This window comes from Triturus cristatus, chromosome 5_1 (genome assembly GCF_964204655.1).
Source record: "Triturus cristatus chromosome 5_1, aTriCri1.1, whole genome shotgun sequence".
Classification (NCBI taxonomy): domain Eukaryota; kingdom Metazoa; phylum Chordata; class Amphibia; order Caudata; family Salamandridae; genus Triturus; species Triturus cristatus.
Genome location: NC_140587.1, coordinates 603582630 through 603602574, shown reverse-complemented (window position 1 = coordinate 603602574; position 19945 = coordinate 603582630). Strand labels below are relative to the sequence as shown.

Here is a 19945-nt window from a genome sequence, read left to right as displayed (position 1 = left end):
CACAGAGAAGAAAGGCAACAATGGGAAGTTTTAAGTCACAGTCAAAAATTTTATGCAGGGTTTTAGCATCATAGATTAATTTTGAGATAGCATATATTCTGAGGGAGCAAACCATAGAAAGAAGTATAATTATTTTGCTTGTTAAATAGTGGTATAGTAGTTTTTTTTTGTTTCTGGTATTGGCATTTAAGAGAATATAGCATACATTCTAAAGGATGTTTTTACAAAACAACAGAGCAGTGACCTTAAAATGGACAGGGAGAGGAAGGGGGGGAAGGATGGCGGAGACTAAGGGGTGCTGTCATGTATATTGTCTGGAGTATAGAGAGGGATGTATGACGTTACAACGCATACTTTTACAACGCATGCACTTACACCGCAATTTTTACAACGCAACATCCACTACAACGCATTCCATTACATCGCAGGACACTACAACGCATTTTTAAAAACTACCTTTACAACGCATACTATTACAACGCATAATATTACATTGCATTTAAGGTAAGTATTTGATAGTATAGGGGTAAAAATTACTATTCTAACTCCAGGGGGTGCAACAGTAGGGTAAGTGTTGGATAGTATAGGGGTAAAAATTACTATTCTAACTCCAGGGGGTGCAACAGTAAGGTAAGTGTTGGATAGTATAGGGGTAAAAATTACTATTCTTACTCCAGGGGGTGCAACAGTAGGGTAAGTGTTGGATAGTATAGGGGTAAAAATTACTATTCTAACTCCAGGGGGTGCAACAGTAGGGTAAGTGTTGGATAGTATAGGGGTAAAAATTACTATTCTTACTCCAGGGGGTGCAACAGTAGGGTAAGTGTTGGATAGTATAGGGGTAAAAATTACTATTCTAACTCCAGGGGGTGCAACAGTAGGTTAAGTGTTGGATAGTATAGGGGTAAAAATTACTATTCTAACTCCAGGGGGTGCAACAGTAGGGTAAGTGTTGGATAGTATAGGGGTTAAAATTACTATTCTAACTCCAGGGGGTGCAACAGTAGGGTAAGTGTTGGATAGTGTAGTGTAATATTATGCGTTGTAATGGTATGCGTTGTAAAGGTAGTATGCGATGTAATGGAATGCGTTGTAAAGGTAGTTTTTAAAAATGCGTTGTAGTGTCATGCGATGTAATGGAATGCGTTGTAGTGGATGTTGCGTTGTAAAAAATGCGTTGTAAGTGTAGTGCGTTGTAAAAGTTGCGTTGTAAAGGTTGTTCCCCATAGAGAGTATTGCAGTTGCCTGTTCAATAGAGCATCTTAAACCAGCATTAGCAAATATTCGTCACATATACCATTTTGAAAAACAGAGAGGAGGTGTGGATTTCATAGCCTATTCTATCAGGCGTTGCCCAGTTCGACATTATGCAGCCGGCTCTCATCGATCTCATCCCCAGAAATAAATATGAGTATAGGGATATATTTGTGCATATAATAATCTAGGGAGGTGTGGTGAGCAGTGATCACAAATAAGCTAGAAGCGGTTCCCAGATATCGTTCGGGAGACTTTCCATGGGCATCAGTTCCCAGTAATGGGCTAGTTGCTTCTGGCAGTGTGTAGCATCTATTAGCCATGTAGTGGCCTTAAGAAATCCCCTCCTCCCCAGTATTTGGCGATTTGCCGTTTATCTAGTAGTAATAGCATAACTATTAAATGCCGTGAGGATGCGGGCACATCTTTGACATATCCCAAAAGACTGTTCTGCGAGGTAAAAGGGATATTGTGACCCATTATTTGGTGGATTTTGGAGTGTACCTCCCACCAATATTCCCGTATCTTAGGGCATTTCCAAGCCAGATGTAGGAATGTTGCCTGGGGTGATGAGCATCTTTCACAGCGTGCCTACGTCTCAGTTGCAATGGGGTGCGGTACAATCTGTGCAGGAATTTAAAATGTATAAGGCACAGTCTATAGTTGGGGGGCAGTGTCTCGAGTTGCGCTCAGCAATAGAACCATTGGTCTGTGGTGATGAAGGGGGTCCGTATCTCATTGCCACTGGGCAAGTGCCTTGGGGAAGCATATTGGAGTCTTCTCCTGTGTCATTGCGTATCATCTAGTGACAAGTTTACAGGGCGAGGTGAGTGTAAGTACATGCTCCAGACTTTGTAACGTTGGTGGGGGAGCTGGGAAAGTGGGATGATTTGCACGGCATGTGGCTCGTATTTGAGTGTAAAGAAGCATATCCATTGTTGTGGCTATTGGAGTGCCAGCCAGTGTGGGTGCAGCTAGGAACTGGTCATTCGGCTATAGATCAGCATAGGTATGGAGGTGTATTTTATGGGCCCGGGTTTGTGTTCCCTCATCTTCCAATGCTAGTATATTAGGGTTATGTGTAATAGGGATGGATGGAGCATACAAACAGTTCAGGAATGCTCTTCTTCTCAAGCCATTCCAGGCCACCGTAGCTGCGTGTGTTCGGGAGCATCTATTTGTCTGGTAGAGAGCTGTAGATAGTGGCATTGGGAACATTAGCTCTGCCTCCGCAGCGGTATGTGGCTGAAACTCAGTTGGGTACAGCCAAAAATGTATGTATTGGGTCTGGGCGCACAGTGCATACAATGTCTAATCTGGAGCACTTAGGGGGCCTTGGCGGAAGGGTAGTATGAGGACTTCCCATGCTATTCTAGGTTGTTTGCCAACCCAAGCGAGGGATATTAAGTTGGTCCTTAACTGTTTGAAAAAGTGTTGTGTGAGAGTAATCGGAAGGTTGTTGAAAAGATAAAGGAATTTAGGCAGTATAACCATCTTTATGATGGCCAGTTGGCCAGTGAGCGAGAGAGGGAGGCGACTCCAGATCAGGATTTTTCCCTCCAACCATGTGATGGCTCCTCCGTAGTTGGCTTACAATAGCTCGTCAGTGTTTCGACGAAGCCATACGCCCAAATAGCGAACTGGTTCCACTGCACATTGTAAATCAAATTCCGAGGTGAACGGTTCTGTGCTATTTGTTAGGGTATTGTTATACCTGAAAGGCCTCCAAATTTAACAACTTCTCTAATAAAGCAATCTAAGTTGTCTCGAGGCTGCCTGATATGTAAAGCCATGTCATCCGCATACATGGAGACTAGGATTGCTCACTCTTGGAAGGGGATTCCCCTGTGTGTGTGATATTGATGCAATTTAGCTGCTATAGGTTGCATGGCTATGGCAAAGTGGAGCAGGGACAGAGGGCCTGCTTGCCTCGTGCCCCGCATGATTAGGAATGGATCAGAGAGCGGGCCATTTATTCGTGTTCTGGCTAATTAAGTGGTGTAGAGAAGTTTGATGATACTTAAGAATTGGGAGCTAAGTTCTATGTGCTGGAGGATTTGAAAGAGAAATGGCCACTCCAGGGAGTCAAATGCCTTAGAGGCGTCCAGCAAGGCTGCCACTGCTGCTACATCAGGAGCCATCCCACGCATCACTGCGAAGAAAGTACAGAGATTATGTTCAGTAGAGCGGTCCAATACAAAGCCCGACTGCTCGGATCGTATTATTTCAGGGAGAAGCTGTGATAAGTGATTAGATATAAGTTTGGTTAAGATCTTGCTGTCTACGTTGATCATAGAGAGTGGCCTGTATGAGTCACAGGAGGTAGCCTTTTTGCCTGTCTTTAATACAGTGGCGATAACCGCTTCCCGCAGCGATTGCGGTAGTTCCCCGGTTTCTATAGCGGACTGATACATGGCCAGAAGATGCGGAAGCAATGTGACAGCAAATTCTTTGTAAAAGGATGTAGTGAGACCATCTAACCAAGGGGTCTTATCGTTGGGGAGGCTGCGGATTACATGTAGACCATCCTCCTCTGTGAATGGATAGTCTAGGTATTGATGACGTGCGTCGTCCAACCTCAAGAGTTGGACCAAATCCAAGTAGTTTATAATTTTTTCTATGGGGATGTATGACTTGGATAGGTAAAGATCAGCCTAGTAGGTGGTCATGAAGTGTAGTATTTCCGTGGATCTAGTGTAATGTTGCTCGTGATCGTCCACTCGGTCAGTAATAATGGTTTGCGCAACAGGGGGTCTAAGCATGTGGGCTAGTACTTTACTACAGCGTTCATCCTCCCAATATCTACAAGCCTTGGCCTCTCCCTAGATAATGTATCTCTCACTCTTCATCCTCATTGTATTCAGATAGAGTTTCTCGAATGCGTGCTAGGGTGCTCTGGTCATTGGATTGAAAAAAGTCCTGTTCCTGGGTGCGCTGCTCGGCCTCAAGACGTGTAAGTCTAGTGTGTATGGCCTTCAGAAATAAGTGTAGGTATTTTTAGATAGCCTCTAGAATCAGGTGCCTAGCCTGTCTGGTGTCAGACTACTTCTAGAGCCCTACTTTACCAATGACAGCTGACCAGCTCAGGGGCTGGAAGCATAAAGTAATGACTGGACACAAATCTAGGAACATATTTTTCACTTTAGACTATGCGTAAATGAAGTAGTAACCTCATGGTAAAAGCAATGTGAGATGAAATACAAGGTAGGTAAGGCAAACATCGAACACAAACATCGAAAAGGAGATTCTGAAAATTCTGGAGCGAATGTCTTCTGGTGTTCATCCTTAAATTCTGTCTTTAGTTTTATGGCATCCTGGAAATAGACTGGTAAATATATAATGTATTTTGTATCTTCCACAGCACTTAGATCATCCAAAGCACCTGGATTATGGAATGACGTGAGTTGCGCTACATCCATGCCGTTTGTGTGCAAAGCAAGAATCCTTGATTTTGAAGTAGAAGCACCAAACCAGCTTCTGCAAGAAGGATCACACACTGATATTTGAATTAGAGAAAATAATTGAAAATGATGACTCCTTACTTATCCTAATCACATGTCTGTATGTAACCAGAGGCTGGAGTTTTTGGTAGCTAAATTCAAAATAAAATCTCATAACTTAAACTAAATCAAAATATGGTTCGTTTTCTTTTTTTTTTTCCGTTTTTTTGTAAATTCTTTTTATTGTGTAAAAACAAAGCAAAACCAGGTCACACAATACAAGACTGTTCATTCGAAGCATCTGGGGTGTCGCAGCACCGGCAACTTACAGATACAGCAGCAAGACTCGCCTGGTATGTCTTAGGGCAGACAGCAGCCTAGGTCACGTCCGCAATCTCCAGGCCAGACAAACGGGTCTGCGGAGGCTCAACTATATCCCCTCGGTAAGTGTTCCAGATCGACCACACCTCCCCCCACTTTCTGGGGTATCCTCGTGCCGTATACACCGCCTTCTCCTGTAGCATACACCAGTCCATGTCGTTTTGCCAGTCCACCAGTTTCGGCAGGGTCAACGCCCCCCACAGACGGGATATATTTCTTTTTGCGACCATTTGCCCAAGTGTGACCCAGAGTCTGCCCCGCTGGGTCAAGTCCGTGGGTTCCCATATGTTAAGCAAACATCTCTTGGCCTCTGTGCGAATATCAGTCCCCCACACTTCCCCCATGCAGGACACCACACGCCTCCAGTACCGCTGCACCCCCGGGCATTTCCACAGAATATGGAAGAAGGAGCCCCTCTCTCCACACCCCCGCCGGCACAGTCCCTCCCCCCCTCCCCATCGCTTGTAGCCTGGTGCACGAGATATATACCCTGTGCAATATTTTAAGCTGCACCAGTCGGAGCCATGCCGATATCGCTACTTCCCTAGGAGACGCCAAAGCGGTGATCCACTCCTCATCATCAATCTCCAGTCCATCCGCCACCCACTTCTCTTTCAGGGAGTCGAGAGGATCTGGGGGGTTGTTGATCAATTTTTTATACGTGAGCGATATGGCGTGCTCCGGCATGTGCCCATCCAGCAACCTGTCCTCAAGCGGGGAGGCCTGCGGGGGTCGAGTCCCCGGGGGGATATTAGCTTGGAGAGAATGACGGACCTGTAGGTATCTAAAATATTCCGTACGCGCCATATTGTAAGTGTCCTGGAGATAGGCAAAGGATCTGACCCCCTCTGGCCCCCAAAGGTCCCCCACCCGGGAGATCCCGATAAGATCCCAGCCACGGAACCCCTTCGTGTGTTGCAGGCTACCCAATCTCTCCGATGCCCACAGGGGCGTGGCCAGGGTCAGCGTGTTAGACCAGCCCAGCGCCCGGTGCGCGGCTTGCCATATTTGCACCGAGTGCTTCGTCGGCCCCGTGAGGTGGAGTCCGCCTGGTCTGGAGTACAGCGCAACTTCGTAGTTCCCCCCCGGGAGCAACCATCTATCCATCCCGTACCCCGGGTCATTCCAGTCGCAGTACGTCCCCTGATTTATCGCCGAGAGGTGTGCGGCCCAGTAGTACTATCCCCCCCGTCATACCACCCCAGCGTGATTTTTCGTAACGCTATTCTGGGTGCGCCCGACCACAGGAGGGTCCGCAGCACCGCCTACACCGCCGCAAAGTATGAGGCAGGCACCAGGTCCGGATGGTTTTGGAGAGCATATAGAAATCTAGGGAGTGCCATCATTTTGAAGAGGGCCGCACGACCCAGCAGCGACAATGGCAGCCGCTGCCACGAGGTGGAGTCGCGCTGGTGCCGTTGCAGCGGTGGCAGGAGATTCTTCTCGAACCGGAGAGTCTTGTCCAGCGTGACAAACACTCCAAGGTATTTAAAGTCCTCCTCCGCCACGGCGAGCGGACAGCTGTCAGGAAGCCTGGGAGGATTGCCATGTAGAACATAGAGGACGGATTTATCCCAATTGATGCAGAACCCGGAGTTTTTCCCCAAACTGACAAAGATATCCATCGCCGCAAGGATAGATCTCTGTGGGTGGGAGAGATAGAGAAGGATATCGTCGGCATAGAGCGATATTCTGTCTTCCCAGCCGTCCACCCATTGCAACCCTGTGAGGCAGTTGTCCTGCCGGATCCATGCCGCCAGCGGCTCAAGAGAAAGCGCGAATAGGAGAGGGGAGAGCGGGCATCCCTGTCTGGTGCCCCTTTCCAGACCAAACACCTCAGACACCCTACCGTTAACCACTACCTGGGCCAGCGGCTCTGGATACAGAAGGCGAACCCACGCCATGAAATGCCGACCGAAGCCCATTTTTCGGAGTACTGCCATCATGTATGGCCATTCAAGTGTGTCGAATGCCATGGTGGCGTCAAGGGACACCACCACCGCGTCTTTCCGAATCGTGTGGCACCTACCCATCACTCCGTGCAGGCGGATGGACCAGCTTAGGGAGGACTGAGTGGAGCCTGTTTGCAAGTGTCTTAGCAAGTATCTTCGGCTCTGCGTTCAGCAGAGAGATCGGCCTGTACGACGAGCAGGCATCTCGTGGCTTCCCTTCTTTAGGTATAGCCACTATGGTAGCCAGGCGTTGATCACGCGGCAATAGCCCCACCGCTGCGCTCTCCTCGAACATCCGGAGGAGATGTATGCCGAGAACGTCCGGTTTCAACTTGTAGAGTTCGATAGGCAGACCATTGGGGCCTAACGCCTTCCCCGGGTGAAGGTCCACATTCGCACGCTCTAATTCGGCCACGGCGAGGGGGGCCTCCAGGACATCCTGGTCGGCCTCCGATAGACAGAGCATGCGAATATCCGCCAGCAAGGCGTCGGAGTCCTCCTCTGGGCGGTCTGACCCTCTGCTGTACACCCGCCGGAAGTGCTCTGCGAATTCCGCTACAATCTCTTTAGGCTCCGTCACCGTATCACCCGACACCGTCCTGACCTCCGGCACCACCGCCGTGGCCCGCTGCTTTTTGTCCAGCCATGCGATAAGTTTGCCTGCCTTGTCTCCCTGGTCATATATCCTGCCCACCTTATGCTGAATGGCAGTCTGGGCAGCGAGCGTGACCAGCTCCCTATACTCTGCGGTTTTTAGTCGCAGCCCATGTTGCACCCCTTGGCTCCGTCCCCGCACAGGCGGCCTCTTCAAGTGCTCTTAGGTCCGCCTCTACCGAGGCGACCTGCGCCTCACGGTCCTTGTGGCAGCCAGCGATGGCCGAAAGGGCCTCCCCCGCAACCCCGCCTTGAAAGCCTCCCACAGGGTGACCACGGAGCTCGTCGACCCAGTGTTGAGCTCGAAGTAACGCTCGATGGAATCAGTCAGCTTTTTCCGCATGTCTTCACTCTTGAGACGCCAAGCGGGTATGGGGAACGTGCAAACCTCCCGGCCGCCCCCTTTCGCAACCTGAATGTACACTGGCGAGTGATCCGAAATGCCACGCGCCAGGTGGGAGGCCTCTCGGATGGTGACGTCCGGCTGCATGGAGGTCAAGACGTAGTCCAGGCGAGAGAACGAGCGATGCGGGCCAGAGTGAAAGGTGAAGTGCCTACTCGCAGGGTGCATCAGCCGCCAGGCGTCCGTGAGCCCGAAGGCTTCAAGGAAGTCTGCCAACCACCTTTGCCCTGAAGGCGTGTCCCTGGGCGGATGCCTATCCAGAGTGCCGGAGGCCACAGCATTAAAGTCACCCCCGACGAACAACTGTCCATCAGGGAGGGAGAGTAGGAGTTTACCCAAGTCCACGTATGCCTGTGTCTGCAAGCCTGGGGGAATATATGTAGAGATTAAGTTAATCCGGCAACCCACCCATCTCCCCGACAGGCCCGCTAAGCGGCCAAGTGGATCCGTCTCAGTGCGGTCAATGTGTAGGGGCAGTGAGCGGCAAACCAGGATCCCCGCTCCCCTAGAACCTGAGGTGAAACCGGAGTGGACCGCCAGGGTATAACCCCATCTATTGAGGGCCTGGCATGTGTTCCCCATCAAATGCGTTTCCTGCAGGAACACAACATCCGGAAGGTGGCGTTTAATGAACTGCATAACAATAGTACGTTTCAGCCCATCCCCCAGCCCGTTGACATTCCAGCTGAGGATCTTGAGGCTATCCCCCCCACAACCAGCCATAGTCCCTGCTATAGAACCCCGTCCGCCTCCGAGCACCGGCGCTGCCCGCCACCCCTTGTCGACCATCAGTGTGTGACCGAAACAACCCTCCAACTCCCCCCTCACCCCCCCCAACAGCCCACAGCTATGCATATCACAACTAGGGCCAACTCAAGTGGAGCAACAACCAACAGTCGCAACATCTCGACTACAATCGCTGTAACAGCCCCCCAAACAATCCCCCCCACCCTGCCCCCTGCTCCGCAGGTTTTAAACTACCCACTGCCCCAATTAGCAGAGCGCCTGTCGCCCAGCCCAACCCGGAGAGAGTAGTCACCCTCCCCGGAAAAACTCAGTTAGGGAGAACTAGGCCGGCTCCAACTCCAGCCGCCGCCGCCACTGTGCCACCCAAACTGTTACACCATCCAGTGTGCAAGGCAATCAAGGGACCTCCTCAATGTCGTCGGGGGGGAGCACCCTCACCCTTCCCACAGCCCCACCACTGTCATTGGGACCCCAGATCAAACCAAATACTTTACTGCTCGTTGCGGCCTGACACTGTGGGCGGAATGTTCAGCGCTTCGCCGTGTCCGGGGGAGAGTCCCATCGGGGGCTATTCGATCTGGACCACCACAACCCCTGGCTCTGCTCCGCTCTCCCTACTCCGTTGTCCATCGAGCCGGGGGATTCCTCCGCCCCCCGCAGCGGGTGATCACGTTCGCACCTGCTGCGATCCTCTGTCTGCGCCGTGTCGAGCCACTCTTGGACCGCCGCTGGCAAGGTGAAGAAGTGCGACCTGCCCTCCGCGATGATTTTCAGTTTAGCGGGGAAGAACATCATGTACTTAATACCCCGGTCCCTGAGTGCCGCCTTGACGCCCAAGAATGAGCGCCGCTCCTGCTGAACCCAGAGCGTGAAGTCTGGGAAGAATCTGATGGTGGCCCCTTCGCGCTGAAGATCCCCCTGTCGCCGGGCCTCCTGAAGGATGGCATCCCTATCCCGGTAGTTTAGGATCTTGACGATAATTGTCCTAGGCAGGGCCCCCGGTCTGGGCTTGGGGATCGGGGCCCGGTGAGCGCGCTCAACTGTGAAAAGCTTCGAGAGCCTCACGGGCTTCAGGTGTTGGAGAATGAGGTCCTCGAGAAAGAGCTCCACGCTGCCCCCTTCCATTCCCTCCGGCACACCTACGACGCGGATGTTGCTGCATCGCTCCCTTCCTTCTTGGTCCTCGAGCCGCAGGGTCGGTTGACGGTGCTGGGAGACGAGCTGGGAGAAGTCAATTCTTAATTTCAAAGACTGAAAGAAGAAAATACACCTTGAACAAGTAAAACTGCTAATTTACAGGGGGTAAGAAAGGGCCAATACACATATTAAAATAAAAGCATGTTTTTCCATGCCATGGAGGACTTCCACATAGTCTAATAGAAAAGATTTTTTAAAAAGAGGTGAAAATAAAATAATCAAAGCCATATAGATTTAAAGATCCAACAACAACAAGCAGAAGATCAGTTTCAGGCATTATGCGGAATAATGCTTCCTCCTGGTGCGCAATGAAAGCAACAATGCCTCCCACATTCAGCACCAGCGTGCAGGTGGAGAGGAGAGGTAAGACTTTGTGCTTTCAGGAATCAAGGCACAGAATAGCAGTGTCACACAATTCCCAATGAGTGCCTACAATCATACTTTGCAGGTCCTCCTCGGGATTTGTGTTTTCAGCAACAAGGAGAGAGGATCTGTGTGTGTGGTGGCAAGTACACGCTGTGCCTTCTGTACTCTCTTCCTCAAACAGGCCTGTTGTTATTGTACTCCCTGTGGCAGGCCCCACTGAAGCCAGCCCCCCAAAACCTGACAGTGACTTGCAGAGGCTCTCACATAGAAAACGTATCTTTCGGATCCTGAAAAGTCTTCCTATCACTGTGCCCCGACCAGTGGCGGCAGCCCTGAGCAAATCACCCTTCACCCGCTGCCACTCATCGATGAGACCCGTGTGACTATTACCCTGCAGAGCATGAAGGTACAAACTGAATAACCATGACATTTACAGCGAATATAAAAGTGTACTTGTCTGTGCCGTTATCAGGAGACAGCTGTGATGGGCAAAGGATAATGTGCAAGGACAATGTGTGCTTTTGGGTGACTTTAAAGTGGTAAAAAACTGACGTTTATCCTCAAGTCGAATCTCTTTCAGCACATGGATTCTTGGGCTTAGATGCATTACATGGCTGGAGACTAAACTCTCGCAGACATGGCTACACGGTTCAGGAACATGTTTTAGGTGTACATGAACTATGTCCAAGGCAAGCTTACTTTGTACAGGGGACACACATATCATCTTTGAAAAATCAGTCAAAAGATGCAATTGAAACAATCATTGTAATGTCAAACTTCTCCACAATGCCTGTGTGACGGGGGTTTTAGCAATAGCAAAACTAGGTACTTGGTCTGGAATGGAAAGATGGCCCCTCTAGCCTTCTTGATTCTGTGATGCATTGCTGAGCAGTCAAAGTGTAGCCTCAACGAGGTGATATAAAGTTTCAGTTTAAATGCAGTACAATAAGATGGGACATCCAGCCAAAATTGTTTTTTTTTTTATAAAATAACAACTTCATAATACCACAAATATATAAATAAATGTACAGAATGTATTTATTAACTGTTCAATTAATTAAAATCCTTACAGTAAAATATATACAACCATGCGCCCCCCCACCTTCATTCTCGTGGAAAAAATATAGAATACAAGCAGGTTCACAAAAGTTACCATTCAATAAGTATTGCACAGAGCCTGTTTTTGCACTTTGCTTTCTATGGTGCCCTAGGGTGCTTTCCAGTTCTCGCTCCTACCCATTGTTATCATCTCTATTCAGGAATAAGCATTTTCTCACAATTTCAGTACCTCAAAGGTAAATTTGCTCTAGGCTTTTTCGCCTCACCCTAAGACACCTGCTCTGTCTCAAGCTTGAATTACACTTGCAGATGTGAAAGGCAATAAATGGAAATGCCAACTCTTTGTTAATATGGGTGTGATCTCATAAACAATCAGTTATATGACATGAATAGGAGCCTATCACATTCTAAAGCCAATAAATAAGTAACCAATTGAGGTCCAACACCATTTGAAACAAACTGTCAATTGAGGCTCTTACTATAAGTTCCTTCTAGTGTTATGTTTCATACATGTACCCCGATATAGACTCAGGTAGTAACTAACCTCACCTTAAGGGTCAAACCTTCCGAATCCTTCCGTCATCCTAGCCCGACATGACACGGCAAGGTAGATCCCTTGAGGGTACCACTTTGGGTATATAAACACCATGGGGCCGAATCACAGAACTAATCTGAGACAAAATCCTAAACTTACTACTTTTGGTATTCACAGAAGGCATTTAGTAGTAGTAAAGTTAGGATTCCTAACTTTACTACTTCTAAATACCTTTTGTGAATACCGAAAGTCGTAAAGTTACGATTTTTCTCAGTTTAGTGGTATTAAAGTTAGGAATTCTTACTTTACTACTACTAAATCCCTTTTGTGAATACTGAAAGTCGTAAAGTTAGGATTTTGTCTCAGTTTAGTAGTAGTAAAGTTAGGAATCCTAACTTTACTACTACTAAATGTTTTTTTTTAATACTGAAAGTCATAAAGTTAGGATTTTGTCTTAGATTACTTTTGTGAATCAGGCCCCATATCTTTGCTGAGGCAGGAAGAGGAGAAAAAGGACTTCCATGTTGACACACTGACGTGAGATGCTGAGGTTCCTGCTGGCAGTGGTCTGACATCTTTCACGGGGTGTCCATCTCGAGACCAAGACAGGGTCCCACAGTCACTCACTTCAGGGAATGGGGTTGGCTTTATCCTAGTGGCATTCTTGGCTCCACACCGACATACATGTTAGGTGCACGTAGGTACATCAAGATAGGGTTGCATCATAGGAGTACACATTATTACTGTCATGTATTTACATACCTGCTTGTATTCATTGTTTTAGCACTATGATAGGAATGTACCATCCTTGTACTCTATTGGTGCTTGAATCACTTATATCTGTTTCTGTCTTATGGTTTAATCAGCACACCTATTTTGCAATAAAATGATGCTGGTTCAATAAATGCATATTGAAAACATCCCCACCATTTGTTCTGTGTATTTCTCTGAGACGAAGTGAGCACGAGTGACTGCGTGAAAAGTACGGTACTATTTCTACGATTCTGAGGGATCAGGGTTGTCATGTTCGATAGTTGCCAAGAACTATTCTTCCCTTGGTAAGAGGGGTTTATAGTGGCACTGTGAGCTAGCTGGTATACAGGCTGACATACCCGGTGGGGGTGTCTCGAATCAGTCTGGCCACCAATCCCACAGTGTAAGTTGTCTAAACGCTCAGATCCTATATAGGTTTATAGGAACTACACGACATGGCACCGCTAACATTGGTTTGGTACTTATTTAACAGTCAGATCTGAGTAGTCAGTCGTGCTGCCCTCAGAGACCCCAACTCACACTTTTCAGAGACATCTGGAGTGGGAAGGGAACAATCCACCACAGCTGAGTAGGCAAATCCTATGTATTGGCTGTAGGTTTATCAAGCTTGAAGGACAAATAGTTCCCTGTTGTGCATAAAGCCTTATATCAGTTTCCTTGAAACCTCTCCTTTTTTCAATAATGGCTGACAAAGACACAACTGCACCAGCAGAATGTGCGACTGCAGCAAGGGACGAAGAGCAAGAAGGTGAAATTAACATTTCAGAAAATGTCAGCACTGCCCTTACTTTAAAACTAGCAGACTATGGAGTCACAGCTAAGGTGGGACAGTAACTTTCTCGATTGAGGCACACTAGTCATACAGAACAGAGGTATTCTATTAATGGGTTAAATTCTCACCTGCAGATGCACGCACAAATACATTTAATTCTTACACTGAAGATGAAACACCAGATGAATATTGTCCATATCAGGACATTGATGTTCCGCTCACGTCCCAGGAGCATATAAACTGGTTCGAAGGCGCCCTCCACATACAAAAGAAAAAGTGAGACTCAGTTTGCTTGCAAGAGATGGAGCCACTTGGCCAGTCCTGGCAGCTTTCTGGTCTGCTGTCTTGTTCTGCGCTGCCTCTGTGGTAGTCCGGAGGGGGGTGGTCCTGGGGGTGGTGGTGGTCCTGGGGGTGGTGGCGGTTGGAGTTGTGGCCCTCTTGGGTCTCCAAGCTGCATGATTAGTAGCTCCATGGCATCTGTTGGTCTTCAGATGTGGCTCTGGGCTGGCTCCCTTTATACTGCAGGTTTTCGTCCTACTTTAGACCAGAAAAAAAGCAAGTATTAAGTCCCTGCACTACAAGTCACATTGTGAGTTTGGCGTTAATGAGGGGAATTAGTGGTGCCACCTAGATATGATCCCCGACGGGAAATACCCTAGAATATAATTGTGGTGTGGGGGGATTACTAGCCCTCGTTTATGGGGCAATTGAGGGAAGGGGAGGGTACCAGACTGGCAGGTTGGAGTTTGCTTCAGTGGGAGTGGGGAGGGTATAAGAGGTTCAATGATGGGTCGGAAGTTTGGAGTTCATGTACGGGGGAGGAAGACTCGAGATGGTTGTGGGGTTTTTGTCTACAGAGGAGGGAGATGGCAGAAGTTTATTGGGATGTTGATCTACTTCTTCATGAAAGTCCAATGCTGTGGTTGCTGTGAGTTCTATTGCTATGCATACGGGCTCATGGGACAGGGGCCGCACTTTACGTCATGTGGTTATTCGGATAATGGGAATTTGATGAGTGATGGCTGACACTGCACGGATGGCGAAAATTACGGTCTTAACATGGAATGTAAGAGGTTTAAATGATGCAAGAAAATGCAGGAGGGTGGTGGCCTGTTTAGAGCAGCATCAGGTGCAAATCGCATTGTTGCAGGAAACGCATCTTAGCTCCCGACCTACTTATGCTTTGGCAAGCAAATGGGTGGCGGTACAGAGCTTCAGTTCGTATTCAGGGTATGCCCGGGGAACGGCGATTTTAATCAAGAAAACGGTGCCATTCGTGAAACTAGGTGAGCAAACGGATGCAGAGGGGAGATTTGTCTTGTTATGGGGCAGGCTTGGCACTGACACAGTCACAATAGTAAACTGTTATGGTCCTAACATAGATTCGCCCGCCTTTTTCACACAGCTGTGGGGTAAGATACTGAACTCTGGCTCCATGCATATCATATGGGGATGAGATTTTAAAGTTGCAATGACCCCAGGGTTGGACAGGTCTGCTGGTAGCCCTCAATACAACAAAAATGCACGGGACGCTATGGCGGGAATATTGGAGGAAGGGGGACTAATAGACAGTTGGAGGTTCGTGCATGCTGGGCTTCGGGAGGGTACACACTTTACAGCGTACGCTAACACTTGGGCCAGGTTTGATTACTGTTTTTTGTCTCGCGGATTAGTGGTTGATTTAGGTAGAGTTACGCATTTGCCGAGGTCTTATTCGGATCATTGTCCGGTTCTGGTTCAGGTAGCAGTCCTGGGCTATGGGAGGGCTGCACCAGCGTGGCGTATGCAACCCACGGCATTGTTAGACCCACTGTTCAAGACAGAGCTGGGAGATGAGATTGCAGAGTTTTTTCCCCGCAACAAAGGATCGGTAGACAGTGTTGATACCATCTGGGAGGCGTTTAAGGTGATGGTCAGGGGATACTACATATCAAAGAGCTTTGGGGTACTGAAGGACATACGAGGGTCGCTTACAAAATTAGAGACCGAACTTAAGGAGCTGGAATCTAGGATGGCCCGGGAGCCGATGGGTCCCATCCATAAGGAATTTAGAGAAAAGCTAATGAAATATGAAAAGGAAGCAGATAGAAAGTCCAAATTCAGAGGCAAATATTGGCAGGCCCGCAGATACTGCGAAGGAGAGAGACCGGGTCGCGTCTTAGCGGAGATCGCTCGACATTCGCGATGCACTACGCACATATTGGAGATACGTGCATCGGAAACTGTCACGCATCAGGATACGAAGGGAATCTTAGGCCTATTCACTGCACATTATGAGGAGTTATATGCTGCCCGTCGCGGTGGGGAGGTCAAATTTGGGGATTTCTTGGATGATGTGGCTCTATGTTGGTTGAGTGATGACCATAGACAGTTCCTTGGAGCTCCGTTCGAACTTGATGAAATACGGGATGCGATTATGTCTCTTAGTAATGGTAAGGCGGCAGGCCTAGATGGGCTACCAGCGGAATTTTATAAATGCTATATAGATGTTATGGCCCCAGTGCTCAAGGAGGTTTATGAGAAATCTCTGGAGGTGGGAATGTTGCCGGGGTCAATGAGGGAGGTGGTAATTACCTCATTGCTGAAACCAGGCAAGGACCCTGATGACTGCGATGCGTACAGGCCGCTCTCTTTGATAAATTGCGACGCTAAGATATTGGCGAAGGTGCTTGCCACTAGGCTCTCCCTGCTAATGACTAAGATAGCCCTTCCAGATCAGGCTGGGTTCGTCCCTGGGAGATCTACTGCTAGTAATTTGCGAACCCTATTCTCATTGATTCACACAATAGCGCCGGAACTGCCTGTCGCGGCCATATTTCTTGATGCTACCAAAGCCTTTGACACGGTTGAGTGGAGTTACTTGTTTGCTATTTTGTACAGGATGGGGTTTCCCAAAATATTCGTGGCATGGATAAAGTTGCTTTACACTGAACCGAAAGCGAGAGTATTAATTAATGGTGAGATGTCGGGCCCGATCTCCTTAACAAGAGGTACCAGACAGGGGTGCCCGTTGTCCCCATTGCTATTTGCGATAGCGATTGAACCTTTAGCGTGCCGTATCCGACAGTTGCACAAGCAAAGTGCCTTTAAGTGTTTCCAACGTCAGATAGATGTGTCACTCTATGCGGATGATTTAACGCTGTATGTGGTGGATCCGCAGACTAACTTCAATCCGCTGCTCCGATAATTTTTGGTGTTTGGGCGATTATCTGGTATACAAATCAATTGGAAGAAGTCACAGTTTTTTCCCCTGACTCCTGCGGTGGTCCGATTTTCATTGGACTACCCGCTTGAATGGTGTGACTCGGATCTTCGATATTTAGGGATACAGATTTCAAAGCTGAGGGAGGAGACGTTACGATTGAATTATGGTACTGCCATCACTAAATTGGCAGAGGATGTAACTCGGTGGATCTCTTTACCATTTACCATGGCTGGTAGGGCCTCCCTAATTAAAATGGTGGTGTTATCTCGCTTCTTATACTTGTTCCAGAACATCCCGTACTATCCAGGGGCGTTGGCGTTCTTTTTCCGGGCGCTACGTTCTGAGTTATTAAAATTGTTCTGGGCTGGTAAGCAACCTCGACTGGCGTGGTCGATTATTACCCAGCCATATAGTAGCGGTGGATTTGATGTTCCTGACTTTTTAGCTTATTATCTGAGTGCACAAGCCCATTTCGCATACCATTGGTTTGCGCCTACGCCATTCATGCCGCAGTTGGCGGTGGAGGACTGGATAGTTAAACCTCTGCCACTGAAAGGCATTATTCAGGGCCCAGTAAGGGTGATTGAGACGCCGGATACTACGGTGACGTGCACGATAGATGCGTGGCAGCGAGTCCTACGAAGGGTCGCACTTAAGTTCTTGTATGCACCGACTTTGCCACTAGTCTACCATCCGGATCTGTCCTTGCTGCAGGAAAGGGGGTTCCAGGGGATGTGCGCTAAGATAAAAATCCGTTATTGGGGCGATCTTCAGGGGTATCGGCCTACTACGCTAGACATCTTTTATTATATCCGGCTGCGGCAGGGGCTAAGGGCTGTTATACCGCATTTTCCGGATGAACCTGAAATAGTGAGGCCTTTGCAAGTTTTGCTTTCTTCTGCGGATGGTAGGCATCTAGTCTCTCTCCTGTACCGTAGTATTCGAGAGCAAAGTGGGAGTGTAGAGTGTAGAGCGCTCAAGCAGTGGTGTGCTGATATAGGCAGGGACATAATGGAGGCGCAGTGGGCGTATTGTTGTGAGCTCAGTTCACAGATCTCGTCCAGCTGCAGACTGCGGATTATCCCTTACAAGTTTTTGCAGAGATTGTACTGCACGCCCGAAAGAAAGCTGAGATTCCGACTTTCGGACAATAAATGTGAGCGTTGCCACTCGGAAGGAGCTGGTTTTTTACACTTGGCTTGGATGTGTCCAAGGGTGTCCGATTACTGGACGCAGGTACACACTGAACTGACAGCTATGTTGGGCGACACGATTGAGCGGGACCCGCTCATGATGCTACTGGGCTATACTATGCAGATACCCAAGGTGAATCGGAAATTTTGGAACATTGCACTTTTACTAGCAAAGCGAAGGGTTGCATGTAGGTGGGGGAGGGGCCGTGCACCGAAATTTAAGGAATGGATAGATGATTTACTGTACTGTCAAGAACAGAACACAATATACGCCGACACACAACCATTGAGTAGCAGGGCCAAGGACATATGGGATCCGTTTAGAGCATATCTGGCAGCTCATTCCAATTCAGCGGGAGATGGAAGGCGGGTAACAGCGGGTACAGTACCGGCAGATATAGCATCAATTTAGGAGCGGCTCTTTAAGGATTTGCAGTGTTGAGAAGTCAATTTGTCGGAGAGTAGGATACAATGTAGAGATGTACTACCTGAAGTGGGTATTATGGCATGAGTTACACTTAAGATGAGAAGGTGTTGGATGGTCTGTTGCAAAGCAAGGGGGCTGACATGAGAGTAGCGGAAGTACATGGACCTGGTATAAATGTCTCCATATGTAACATGGTGGAGAGACCACCGAGGTGGGAGGCGTAGTATGCACTGCAGGTATTTTGAAATGGCTCATTGGCGTATAACCCTTTATTGCCTCCTGCTTTCAGGGTTACTGGTGCGGGGGCTGCTCATGTGAGTGGGGCCTATCTGGCTTAGGGACCCGAGCTGTAGGGTACCACAGTTGTCTGCCCATCAGGACTATGATCAATTATGGACTTCTGTTTAGCAGTGGGATTCTGGACATCCATACCCCAAGATTGCCTTCGCTGTTGGTACACAGTGAAGGTGTACATAAAGGAAAAGAAAATAATTTCATGGACCTTGGGCTGCTGAGCATCAAGCAGGGATGATATAAGAAATGTGTTGCAGGGCTTTGCCGCCGGACCTCCGGGTTGTCGGTCAAATGGCTGTGTATATGGTGGAGAGTAACAAGGGGACAATATCATCTGTAGCCGGCCCGTGAGGTTGTAGGCGCGAGGCTGTGATACTGTGTAATGCTGCAATAAAGGTCTTTGAAATAAAAAAATAAAAAAGTATTAAGTCCCTGCTGCTACCATGCCTTATCGCCTGTTTTTGGACCGCATCGCCAATCTGGCTGGTCGTTGAGAATATCGCGGAGTGGTGTTATCGTGAGTTTTTACACGGGAATGGTTTTTACACGGGAATGCCTACTCTGCATATGATTAGCATTAGTTGTCGCTGTCAGCCTTGGCAATGTTTTTAGCGGCAGCTATTGCAGGTAAACTGACAATGTCTGCTGTTAGCGCAGGCTTGTGAATAGGGTGATAAATCTATTGCCACTTTCGTGGCGGTAAAGTGTCGCTAAATCGGCGATGTGTCCTTGAAAATATGTCCCGTTGTGTTTTACTGCGTAGTCCTGCCTTCCTGGTGTGCTGGTACTTCTACCTTGAAAAAACCTTACTTGAAGGAAACTGGTGTCCTCGTCTTTACACTTTGTTTTGCAGTTTCTCTGACAGATTAAAATTAAGGCCTCGAGATTAGATCATTTGGACCTCTTGCAGTGTAGCTGGCCTTATCAATTCCATGTGGATATACCGTCAGTTAGTGCTTTAATTAAACTGCTTTGCTTATCATCCTCGGAATCCCCGGAGCAGCCTTCTCTTTCACCTGACAGCTGAAACTAGTTTGAATGTCTACATTAAGGCACAGCAGTTCTTAGAATGGCCAGGAGATGTCAGCAGAAAGCATGTTTAAGAGATCTGAGCATGCAAAATCAAAAGTTAGAGGTTCTGCGCTCTGTACTTCACGAATAGTTTTCTCTTTCACCAACAAGCCTTCTACCACACATCACCATCTGTTGATCACACCTAAGAGATGCTTATCAATGTCTCTCCATGCAATGAGTTTCATAGCGCTCTACTAACACAGAAAATAGAAGCACTT

General features: G+C 48.1%; 1 protein-coding gene across 1 annotated transcript in view; it reads left to right on the top strand.

Annotated features, from left to right (window-relative positions):
* The window catches only part of LOC146831257 (lectin-like), a 201384-nt gene extending 196500 nt beyond the window's left edge, over positions 1–4884 (top strand). The window contains exon 6 of the mRNA XM_085604122.1: positions 4616–4884. Within this exon, the coding sequence (XP_085460248.1) occupies positions 4616–4761 (146 nt within the window). The 3' untranslated portion in view covers positions 4762–4884. The remainder of the gene's footprint in view (positions 1–4615) is intronic.
* Positions 4885–19945: the final 15061 nt, after the last annotated feature.